The following is a 13210-nucleotide window of genomic DNA, read 5'->3' as shown; positions in this document are numbered from 1 at the left end:
ACCGTCCAGTTGTCTACTGCTTCGTGCTCCATCTCACCATTTAATAATTCTTCAAAACGTTTTTTCCATTCCGTCATTATTTCTGCCGGATCGCTAATTAAATTTCCATCTTTACCTTTCATATAACTACAGTGGCTTTGGTAACCTTTTCCCATCTTTTTAACTTCTTAATAGAACGACCTCACCTCTTTGTTTTTAAACTTCTCTTCTACCTCTTTTAATTTCAACTCATTGTGGTATCTCTTTTTCCTTCTACACAGAGCTTTCAATTTTCCTCGAATTTTTCTATATTCGTGTTTTTTACACTCTCTGTTATCTGTTAATATTTGTTGTATGATCTTTTTTCCGTTGCTATCGCCTGACACTCTTCGTCAAACCAATCTTTGTTTGTACTTCTCTTGGAGTCGCACAACTATTTTCTCGCTAGCTTCTCCTACGGCAGATTTAATTTGTTCTCAGGCTTGATCTGTCTGTAAATTTTGGTCACACTGTTAGAATTGTTAGAATTGTCACACGGTAGAATTTTATTTATTTCTTCTTCATATTTATTTTTTATTTCTACTTCCTTAAGTTTTTCAATATTGTACTTTCTCTTAGTTTTATTGTTCGATTTCTCTTTTTCTTCCAGCCTCCTCCTACATGCGATTTTAACGAGATAAACGTCGATTTCAACTTCTCTCATACTTCTTATCTTCTGAACGATATTGATATCGATAGAATATCGAAAGGATACTTTGATAGGGTCGAGATTATAGTTGTAAAAGCGCTGCTAGTTATCTGTAATAATCTATTTTAGTATAATATTTCTTTTCATTGATTATTAGCGACTACTGACACGATGTCCAGAGCGACTTTTAGACCAATCTTTTTCTGCTCTGAACAATTTTGGAATGAATTTGACATACACACAAGATCACATTCTAGTTCGCAATCAAACGATGATTTTTAAAGGCAAGCCTCACATGTGCGAAAATTTTCGGTGATGTTGTACCGGAAGGCCGTCCAATGAGCGGGTTACTATCAACAGGCGGGCGACAATTTTTAATTCGATTGAAGTATCCCTTTATCTGTGTTTCACCGTTGATTGAATAACCCAAATTGGGTTATTATTCAATCAACGGTTTCACTCATACATTTACCTCCAAAGAATTCCCGCAAACTTAATTAAAGTCTACAGCAAGATTTAATACTAATTCGTTTATGTTGCAAAAATACAACATAAAAAAGTATACTATTACCAATCAGAACTAATAACTGCGCTGTACAGCAGGTCGTTGAAGAGTTACTGATTACGCTTGTACATCATAGAAGGTTGTGGAATGCTTTGGCGCTCAAGTTGTAGACGAAAGTGTTTTCACTTTGAAGACAGACCTTGTATATTTCAAACTCTTTAGGACTTTTTCATCAATTTGCATAGATGTCCATGTTCTATCTATGTAGAGAAGTAGTAGAAAAATTTAACACCATAAACACAAAATTATCTATTACTTCTATTCCATACTGTGATAAATCTTTTGTGTATACTCCTTGAAAGTACATTAACCCTTTTTGTTATTTGATCAGGTTTTAAAAAGATCTATTCGAAGTATTTTATGACGTTGGCAAACAATTGATCTGATATTCTACATTATGTTAACTTTGTATACTGTGCTCATTTTACAGAGATTATATATATATGTGAGGCAGCACATGTCCAGTGAGACCACTTGTGATTACTTTGAGTTTAGTATTATAAAGCTCTAGGAATATTTTGAGCAGTAAAGTGTAATAATCTTTTTACGTATTTTTGACCTGAAATATTTTTTCTGTATGCTTCACTAAGTATCGCAGAATAGTTCGGATATACAGAAGTTGTAGATTTCACAGTCTTGGTGAAAGTCAAGTTTATAAAAATAAATATTTTGAATGAATTGTGCTATTTTTCAGCCATTTTCAGCAATAAAATCTATTACTTAGTCAGTTAATGTTTTCTAATAGTATTAAAGAAAAATCTATTTCCCACAATAAATAAATTCAATTAAGTATAAAAATAATATACTCAACAAACCAAAATGACCTCCAAATTTTTTCAGTATTATTTTTTTTTTTCGTATTTACCTGTAGAATAGTTAAATTGGGTTTAGATATAGTCCAAATAGTGTGCAATATTATTTGAAAGATTTTAGGTTATGTTTTATTTTATTTTATCCACTTTATAGAATTTTCGTTGATTGTTTTTACAAATTTTAATGGGTGTAAAGATATAAAAATTATGAATTCGATGGCTGTACCGTCGTATCAAAATTGGTACAATTTGTCAAGACCAGGAATGACCCGTGACGAATGAGAAATTTTGCCCGTCTACGTAGAGACACAGAAAGTTTTCTGAGAGAAAGAGAAGCAACACCACAGTATATTGCTTATAAAGAAGCAATATACTGTGGCAACACGCAGGGACTAGACTACGTGATTTTGATACGTAGTTTACAGGTCGAGATTACTTCTCTTACTAAAACATTTCCGGCAATTTTGCTGTGCATTATGTGGGCGTGCCGATCGTGGGATTTTAAAAGTCATTCCTAGTTTTGCCAAAGTGTATATTGGGTAACTAATATTAAGAAAATAAGATAGGAAATCTAGAAGAATGAGATTAAGAGAAAATCTCAATAAAAAGACGCATATTGTAGATACAATCAAAATGTTAACTGAGCAATGTGTTAACGGTAAAGCCCTAGATTGAGGGCTTTAAAAACTTTTATTTCACTCTTAATCGTTTTCTTTGTTATACACATGCATTTTATGTATAGATATACATTTACAAACATCGCAGGTGCAAACGCCTTTAGGTGGGATAAAAACAGAAGCCAGTTGCATGGATTTTAAAAATAACTGATGTCGTGGAACGTATAGCGAGGCTCAAGTGGTAATTGACCTGGTATGTTGCTGGAGATAACCCTGAAACATGGACGCGAATAATAACAGACTGAAGACGAAGAGGAAACAAAATCGACCATATCGTGGGCAAGCAATGGATGAGATTTGCTAAGAGTAGACATCAGTGGAAACAAATAGAAGAGTCCTATGTCCAGTAGTAGACGAACATCGGCGAATAATAACAATAAGAAAAAGTCTATTACTAAGTATTGGTTTATTGTATACACCCAAAACATATATAGAGTGGAAAGAAAAATTCTCGAACTTCTGAGATATTTATCCTCGCAACTAAGTTTAAAAATGTATGGGAAGCTTATATGCATTTGTAGTACAGATTCGACAGCCCTATCGCTGGAAGGTTAATACAGCAATTTTCGTTAAACTATAATACGTAAATATCCCACATATATATTACTATTTGCTTTTATGAGAATAGTGTCCAACTTTTCAATATTATATAAGTATTCCTTTTATATTTCTTAAATATATTTTTAAGTGTAATAAAAAAGACACTAAAATAAACAAATAATTAATTATTGGTAATTTGGTTACTTTTTATTGTGATTTTTAGTTTTTAGTACATAGGCATAGGGTATATTTTGTATATTTGATCTGAAAATGGCAAAGGAGGTTACTCGTCAAGAGTTTTGCCAGGCTTAAGTATATTAAGTCGTTTCTATATAACTAAAGTTTGTGTTAACATATAATAAGAAAGAAATCTTCAAGCCATGCTTGATTGCGTAGGTACTTAAAGAAATAATGGAAAAAGTTAATTCATCATCATCAACCTGTATGCGTTAATTGCTGGACATAGGTCTCCCTTAGCTTTTTATATATGTCTCTCGACAATACGTTTTGTCCATCGGTTGTCTGATAATCTGGTGATGTGTCCTGCCCAATTCCATTTTAGCGACAAGATTTTTTTGATGACGTGTGTTGTTTTGGAATTCGGTCTCTCAGAGAGACATCCAACATATGGTGCTCCATAGCCCTCTGAGTCACGCGAATCTTGGTCAAAGATTTTCCTTTTGAGGTATATGGATAGGTCCGATTTAAATACATAGTTTAATTTACTGAACGCTGCCCAGGCTAATCCTATGCGACGTGAGAGCTCACACGTCTGGTTATCTCTATCCAACCGAATTTCATGTCCTAAGTACTTATACGATGCAGTCTGCACAATATCCCTTCCATATATACCAATATTTCGATTTAGCACCATCATCATCCAGCCTTAATTTATTACGTCCACTGCTAGACATAGGCCTCCCTTAAACTCCTCCGTTCTTTACGATTTTATGCTCTTTGTTGCCAATTTTTGGTGATACGCCTGATGTCGTCAGTCCAACGTGTAGGTGGTCTTCCTCTACTACGTTTCTCTGCTCTTGGCCTCTAATTTGTGATTTTGCTCGTCCATCGTGAGTCGTGCATTCTCGCTACATGGCGAATTAGCACCAGTTTAGTCATTATTCGCGTCTTGTTCATATTAATCTTTAGTCCGACCGCTAAGGAAGCGCGATATAATTTTTCAAACATTATTATTGCAACATACATACGATCGGCAATAAGCAGGATGTCATCTGCAAATCTCAAATGACTGTGAGTTAATTAAATTATATATATATATATATATATATATATATATATATATATATATATATATATATATATATATATATATATATATATATATATATACTTTACCACAGGCAGCGATCTTAGAATGGTAAGAGCCAAACTAAAATTAGGCTTAATAACAATAACAGAAAGATCCAAAATGATTAGGAAGAAAGCCAACCCGATATGTAATGACCCAACGAATTTAAATGAATACCAAGACAATATCAATAAAATCCTACAACAAAATGAATGCATAAATAATGTAAATACCCTAAACGAAAATATCGTAGAAGCGATTCGAGAGGCTCAAGTAAAATGCTGACCTAAAAGACGCCAAGACGAATAAATAACCATTGAAACAAAGCAACTAATAGAAACTAGAAGTGAAATCAAAGCATTGACGAAGAAAAATTACGAAAAATAAATAAAGAAGTATCAAAAGCTATAAGAAAAGATTTAAGAAAATTTAAGAATGAACAGGGCCACCGAACTGTCATCATCATCATCAGTGGCGTTACAGCTCTTTATGAGCCAAAGCCTTCTTCAGAACAATCCTCCATTCGCCCCTGTCTCTGGCAACTCTTCTCCATGCTCTAATTCCAATAGACTTCAAATCATTTTCTAGGTTGTCTTGGTACCTAAGTCTCGGTCTTCCTCTTCTTCGTTGTCCGATCGGCCCTCTTCGGTCAAAAACTTTTCTGACTATGGCATCTTCCTCTCGTCTGATTACATGACCTATCCATCTGAGGCGTGCTACCTTAATGAATTTTACAACGTCAGGTTCTCCAAATCTTCTATACAACTCAAAATTGTAACACCTGCGCCACAAACCTTGTTCTTTTATGCCTCCATATATTCGTCTTAGTATTTTTCGCTCAAAACGTTTGATCAATTCTTGGTCATTCTGTGTTAGTGTCCAAGTTTCTGAACCATATATTAGCACTGGTCTTATTAGTGTTTTGTATACAGTCAGTTTAATTTTTCTAGGCATTTTTGAGGCCATCTGTCTTCTTAAGCCATAGTAACACTTATTGGCGAGCACTATTCTTCTTTTGATTTCTTCACTGACGTTGTTATCTTTGGTTAGCAGCGACCCTAAGTATATGAAGGTGTCAACACCTTCCAGTCTTCCAGTTCTAGGTCATCAATTCATCGGCCCACCGAACTGTTGATGAGAATAAAAGCCTGAAAGTCCTGAGAAGACGGCTAAACAATGGAAAATGTGAAATACATAAACTAAAGAACAAAGAAGGAGTCCCCCTATCAAATAGAGAAGAAGTATTACAGATAGTTGAAGACTTCTATAAAGAACTATACACAAGTCAAAGAGAAGACCTAACGAACTTGGAAGCCGCCGCATCACACAAAATTATCAACCAGAGTTCAGAGTTCTTGCCAGAGATCACACTAAGCGAAATCCAAGATGCAATAAAAAAGTTGAGAAACAACAAAGCACCAGCAGAAGATGGAGTCGTAATAGAAACTATAAAGATGGCGGACGTGCCCTTCTCAACCAAATAAAACCTTGTGCGAAAGCAGAGGAATAAAAATAGACGGCGAAATGCTCAATCATCTGCGTTTTGCCGACGATATAGTACTTATTACCGAAGATCTGTGTGAAGCACAAAAAATGCTACAAGAATTATAAAACGTATCTTCAACAATAGGTCTAAAAATGAACATCAGTCAGACCAGATTTATGACAAATTTGTTTCCCAGCGAACACCTAACCAACCAAAATCAAGTGGTAGAATTGACAGGAAAGTACATTTATCTCGGTCATGAAATCAGAATAAGCAAGGATAATCCGACCTGTGAATTTCAACGACGAATAACACTTGCTTGGTCGGAGTATGGTTCACTAAGAGACATCTTTAAGAGCAACATCCCGATAGCTATGAAACGGAAGACATTTGACCAATGCTTTCTTCCTATTATGATATACGGAGTAGAAACTCTCACTCTCACAAAAACAACAGCAGAGTTGTAAAAATGCGAGTGGCACAAAGGCTTATGGAAACATCGATTCTCTGCGTGACAAAAAAAGACAAAATAAGCAACCAAGACCTAAGGAAAAGGACAGGTATAACTGATACTCGAACGTATAGTCAAGCTGAAATGGAGTTGGACAGCTCACTTAGCGAGACTAAAAGACTCAAGATGGACCAGAAAACTAATTGACTGGCGTCCAAAAGAAGACAAACGCAGTAGAGGACGACCACCAATACGCTGGATGGACGATATTAAACGAATATCCAAGAAATGGCAACAAAACGCACAGAATCGTGAAAAGTGGCGAAAAATGGGAGAGACATATGTCCAGGAGTGAACAGAAGAGGTTGCATTATGATGATGATGATTACTTTAGTCTCGGAATTGCAAAATCATATAATCTGATGATTTATTATCTAAAAGCTAGTGTAAACTCGAATTTAAAATACCGATTAGATTATGGACTTTTACCAATATTCGAGTAGAAAACCGTAAAAATAATGTAGTCGTAGAAATAAATATATTAATACTCTTCAACACTGTAAATTTTGCTTTATAGTTGCTTTCTTTTTTGTGATTTTATGAATCTAACATTTATTATTACTATTAGTAGTAATACATGAATAAATGTGCCTATATAATAAAGAAAAACATTAGAATGTACTTAAAGTACGTAATTTTTAAGTGTCTATATTCTCTAGAGATCTTTGGAAATTTAGAAAAGTGTAAATATACAAATATTAACCATTTTGTGTTTTATGTCAAAAGACCTAGATATATATTTATGTCGTGATGCATATGATTCTGTGTATGTTCTCAATTTCTTTGGATTTTTTTTATTAAAGATCAAGTATACCTATAACGAGTTTTATTTAAAAATAATGAATCAATGTTGGTGTCAATGATTTGGAGGTTCTAAAAATACGCTCTGTGGTGAAGAAGACAGAGTCGCATAGAAGATTAAGAAATATTCGATAAGGAGATACAATAATAAAATCATATAGGACAGCATACCAAACGTTTCCAGTCTCTCACCTATAAAATTCTTCGATTAACTTTTCACATTTCCGCATACTTTTTTTTCAAATATTCAGGAAAGATGCAAAAAAGTTTACCACTTTTACCCCGGGCTTCCCCCTAAAACCCCCCTCGCATTGGGGTAAAAACGTAAAAAAATCGATTTACTAAGAATCTCTACCCCCTAATAAAAAATGTAGTTGAGATAATTTTAAACAAAAATGTTTATAAGCATTTTTTGAGTAGAATGAACTGTTCTCTTAGAAACAACGCTTGGAGCGACCGTCGATTTTGCATTAAATTACAAGCAATGTTCAATAAAATTTGTATCAGCTCGACGGTAAAAATTCGATATCTTTTGATTCAAATGACCTATCCACAAAAATCCAGTGCGTTTTAAAGGTAAAGAGTTCAGCTTTCGTATGCAATTTTTGTATTTTGACGCATTTTTTTTAATTAAATTTGCAAATTTACAATCTGCTATTACAAGCTATTAGTAAATGTGAGTATTGCAAATACATAAGACGAGAAATTATCCACTGATAACACTCCCAATACTAACACGAACAATTTAAATTAATGTAGGATTATAATTTGAAACTAAAATTGAAATGAAAATTAAGATTAAAATTGAAATTAGTGAATAAAGTATGTTGGCCACTGTCTCTTCAATCTTCGTCTGACTTGTGGTTGGAGGTGTAGTTGTCTTGCTTCCTCGTTGGGGTGGACTGGCAGATGTTCTAAATACTTTCTTGTTAGTCTGCTTCAATAGAATTTATTTATTACTGTGGAAAGCATGTTTAAGACCACGCTATTTTGATTTATTAATTAATTGTGAAAACATAGCTTTGAATTCGTTAAGGAAACTCTTCATCATCTCTCCATCTCCACTGTCACTGTTTGTATTACTTACATGTGTTCCACTTGTTATTTGAGCTTCAGTTGCATGATTTTGGTTGTATGAGTTCGTATTATCATGGACATTATTTACATTTGATCCACCTGTTGCTTGTGTGTAAGTCGCGTGATTTTGATTGCTTAAGTTCGGATTATTCTGTACTGTATTTCTGTTATATTGCAGTTGATTGTTCGCTGGAGTGTGCGATGATACTCCTCTTGCTCTGTTTCTACTGCTAATTAACTCTTTATATACCATGCATCCTTTGTAATTTGCGGTGTGTGCTCCATTGCAGAGAGCGCATATGGCAGGTGTGTCCCTAGGTTTTTTACAATCGCCTGACATATGGTTACCTCCACATTTGACACAGTGATAAGGCCTATTACAGTATATCTTAGAGTGTCCGTACAATTGGCATCTGGTACACTGGATAATATTATTCTTTTTATATGGTGGCTCAATAATTATTTTCGCGTTGTTTATAAATTGAATTTCATATATTTTTTTATTATTTTGATTAGGTTCTATACCGACGTAGAACATCATTAGACGGTCCTTACTTACTATGTGTTTTATATTTACAATATTGCGTACTAAATGCCCATGTTTTTCTATTTCACTTTTTATTATATTAATGGGCACTGTATGATGTAGATTACGAATTACAACTCTGCATGCTCTATCCTCTTTCATTTGGTACGTATAATGCACAATTTTTTTTGCTGTTTAAATGTCTTACCAGTTTTCGGTATGTTTCTGAGTCACGGGAATTTATTTTTATTGTGTTGTTTTTTAATGCTGTACAATAGTATTAACCATTTTATTGTATTCAGTAACACCATATATAAAAATTGGTGGGGGTTTAGAGGTTGCTGAAGTTTCGTTGGTATTTTCTGTACTGTTATTGTTGTCGTTTTCGTTTTCATTTTATAGAATCTGAAATTTATTGCTGGTTGCTACCGTGTCTTCGTTTTCTGTTGGTGTCGGAGGACTAAGTTTACGTTTTTTGTTACTATGTTGTATAGTTTGCCATTCGTGGATGTCCGATAACTCAATGTCGCTGATTTCCCCTGAAGATTCTTCACTTTGTAATGTATTTGTCATCTCAATAGAACCAGAAACTTCATTTTGAGGTGTAGATAATGTGGGATTTATTATAGGATTATACTGACAGTTTGAGGAAGATTGTGATAGTACTTGGTTAGGAACATAATATATTGTTGTTGGTGGGTTGCTTAAAATTTGTGCTGAATTTGGTTGTAAATTTTGTGAAAAAAGGACATTTGGGCATTCTGGTTGAATTTGCTGTTGTTGATATTGAATATTTATGGGTTGACCATTAACAGTAGCAGTATAAAAATGAACACTCACCGATAAATCTGGTGGAGCACTCATTTTAATTGTTAAAACTGTATATTTTAATTTTTAAATGGTTTATAAATAGTATATCCATTTGATACACGATAATGACGGTAAAAACGAGGCCGGAGCCCGTTCTTAATCACCACTATAAACTTTCGCCTAATTCGATATTTTGCGTTTTTACCTCTCCTACGAGGAGAGTTTAAGGGGAAGCCCGGAACTTTTTTGCACCTTTTTTGGGGTCTTAAAATTAATATTCTCGATTCTCGAGATTCAGTGCCATTTGAGTCTCTGACGACTGGAGTAGTATTCAATGCTTCTTGCCATGTTTTCAAAACTGTTGCATCACTGTAACCGTTACGTCCAATGTAGTTATCGTAGTAAGTTCTGCATATTTCCCTAATGTGTTCAATGGAATTGAATTCACAATGGTAAGGGGACAGTCTTCACACATTATGTCCAAAACTACGTATAATTTCGTCTACTATAAATATTTTTGGTTGTTTTTGAGCATTTGCGTGGTTCAGACACCTCACCTTACCAACTATAGACACTGCAGCAAAGTACCGTACTGACCCAAAGACGGTACAGCATAAATCAGCCTCCAAAAGAAACAGGTAATCGAATAAATACAGAATGTATGCTCAAAGTATCCTCTCATATACTCACAACTAAATTCATGGAAATGATCATCCAACTGAAGGAGATACCCCTATGGGAAACACCAGAGTAAATGGATGAGTAAGAGTATATTTTCTTTACTTTCAGAGCACAGAGCACAGTCAAACTGTACGTAACAGGTTGATTAAAAAATCGTTCTAAAAGTCTGGGCCAAGATGAACTGTCCACATACACAATATGACTCATCATCCCGTTAGGGATTGAAAGGAAATACAACCTATCAAATAGAATTAGACACAAACAGAAGATAGCCACTAAGCCACCAGCCAAGAAAATTTCGGTAAAAGTTCCATATTTCACTGCAGATTTCATAGAGAGGTCCTTATGCAAAGGTCGGGCCCTCTCATGTGTGTGTGGTAGTTGGGACAGATCAAACATTTTATTCTTTACGATGAATGGAATAAATTATTTATCTAGTTAAGAGCGTTAAAGCAACCCCCTGTTCTAGAGACGAGAAATTATTTTTAAAGGCGGATTAATCAAGAATGATCAAAGATGCGGAGATGCGGAAAGTAACGGCAAACTACCGCATTAAAGATCTGTAGGATATCTCTAGAACAGTCATTATAGTAGTGACAACAAGGAATGTAAACAGCACTAATTAAGATAATCTGAATCCGTGATCCGGCAGAAGAGGTATACAGCCTCTCGAGGTCGTCAGTAAGTGAAACCTTTGCGATATGTTAAAGAACACATCTGGTCCTTCTTGCCGGATCAGAAATGGTGGAGAGGATAAATTTATTACCAAACTTTCCACATTTTAGAGAGGCGTGGTTGAACACCTGATTGCTTCAAAATATTTAAGGACTACTGAAGCAATAAAACACTAAGACGCTTTTTCCTTTAATTTATTGATAGCGGACTTAAGGGCTGATTCAATAAGTTTTGAGTTTCATTCATTTTTTAATTAAATTGTTTTAATAAAATGTTTGAGAATTAAAACACAACTGTTAAGTTTTAATTTCAAAATTAAAACTTGTAAAACATGTAAAAACTGTCATTCTGTGGAAGCTCCTGCTTGAATTTTCTCATCCGTCTCTTATTAAGATTTTTTCTGAAAATAAATGGAACAGTGTAACGAAAAAGCTAACAAAAATAGATAAATAAAAAGCTGACCGTTCACTAAGACTTAAAGAAGATATCGTTGCTCAATTTGGGAGCTTTATTGAGGGTGGGTAAGGATATAGATTATTAGAAAAGTACAGATTAAAGACCGATAGATAATAATTAGATAACAGTTTGACAAAAGAAAACAAGAAACACTAAATACAGCTAAATTGCAAAACAAAATGGCGCCAATGACTCTTAACTTGAGAGTCATAAAGGACTCGAGAATAAATAAATTAAACATTAGATTAACACTTCTCTGAAAGGCATAAAAAATGCATCAGAAAATATATCAAAGAATTACAAAGAAAATCATAAAAATCAACATATTTACCTATAATCTAAAATATTTTTAGAATATTTTAATTAAATGCTCAAAAAAATTATAAACAAATACATGTTAATTTCGGCAATTAGCCAACAGGTATTTATCAAATCTTAAATAAATAATAAAAATATATAAACGGACAAATATCATTTATAATCTAATAACTAAAGCAGGTTGCAGTCTTTAAATAACTAAATTAAACTTAGTACGCAAATTAATTTAATTTAAACTTGAAATATCTCAACGTAACAAAATTAAATGAATATTTGACTAAAACGCGAATCTAAGCAAAAAAAAGGCACTTTTTTCGTTCTTACTAAAATTACGTTACAAAATTACATGTTACACCTAGTAACATACTTAAACATTAAAGAAAATACGTGGCATTTGTTTGACCAAACCATATAACGTAATATATTCAAAAGATTAAAAATAGTCTTATAAAAACTCTCAATAATGATTTGGATTGTAAAATTTCAATTCTTAATAACGCAAAAAAATAGTCAATAAGACTAATAAACACTTATGCCACAATTCAACGATATTTAAAGAAAACATCTAATAAATCTAAAGTTTTAGAGTTAAAGACATTGAAGCAGCAAACCATTTTTTCACTAAAGCTTTGTTTCTACTTTTCTTATTTGCGCATTTGTCTTGTTAATCTATCTTCTGTCGTTTCGGCAAATTTTTTAACAATATACTGATTTTTTATTTTGTAGGTTTAACAGAAAAAAGAAAAGTAAAAACAAATCTGAAGGAATAATTTTAAAAAACGGTTACGTTGCTCTTACCCGGGTAGATTTAAAGAAGCATAATATTTGGAATTTAAAGGAATATAAAAGGTAAGAGTTATGTTAAAATACCCAGTCAGGAAATAATTAAACTACTAGCTTTGGGCATATTTTCTTGGGCATACTGTACGTGTTCCTAACAGTTTGAGTGATCAACTTCTGTATTGTTTTGTGTGTTTGTGTAATTTGGTGCTATTTTGTTTTAACTATGGCTACGAACAAAAGTAGTTAAGTCGCGACCTTTTTAAGTTTATTTCCTCATTTGGTCCTATTCCTTGTAGTTGGATGCGAGTGGGCCACATCAATATTCCTTACATAGTTACCCACACTTTCCCCCATCTCAACCTCTTCCGCATCTTCGTTTAATTCACTCACATTCCACTAATAAAATGCGTCTTGCATAATATCTGTAGCTTGCTCGGACAAGACATTATCTCTACTGTATGCTGCTAATTTTTTATTACAGTAATTATGTAATGTGTTTGGTTCTTTCTCAGGTAA

The 13210-nt window shown here is 33.7% G+C and overlaps 1 protein-coding gene across 2 annotated transcripts in view; it reads left to right on the top strand.

Moving 5' to 3' along the window:
• Positions 1 to 13210, top strand: part of LOC140451388 (uncharacterized) — a 227906-nt gene that overhangs the window by 178478 nt on the left and 36218 nt on the right. Inside the window, exon 5 of one of the 2 annotated variants that reach the window (XM_072545172.1) lies at positions 12638 to 12760. The exons of the other annotated variant lie outside the window; for it this stretch is intronic. Within the exon in view, the coding sequence (XP_072401273.1) occupies positions 12638 to 12760 (123 nt within the window). The remainder of the gene's footprint in view (positions 1 to 12637; positions 12761 to 13210) is intronic. 2 annotated transcript variants of the gene reach the window in all.

This window comes from Diabrotica undecimpunctata, chromosome 9, assembly GCF_040954645.1.
Source record: "Diabrotica undecimpunctata isolate CICGRU chromosome 9, icDiaUnde3, whole genome shotgun sequence".
In the NCBI taxonomy this organism is placed as follows: Eukaryota; Metazoa; Arthropoda; class Insecta; order Coleoptera; family Chrysomelidae; genus Diabrotica; species Diabrotica undecimpunctata.
Note: the sequence above shows the minus strand (reverse complement) of the source record. Positions and strands in the feature narration are given on the sequence as shown.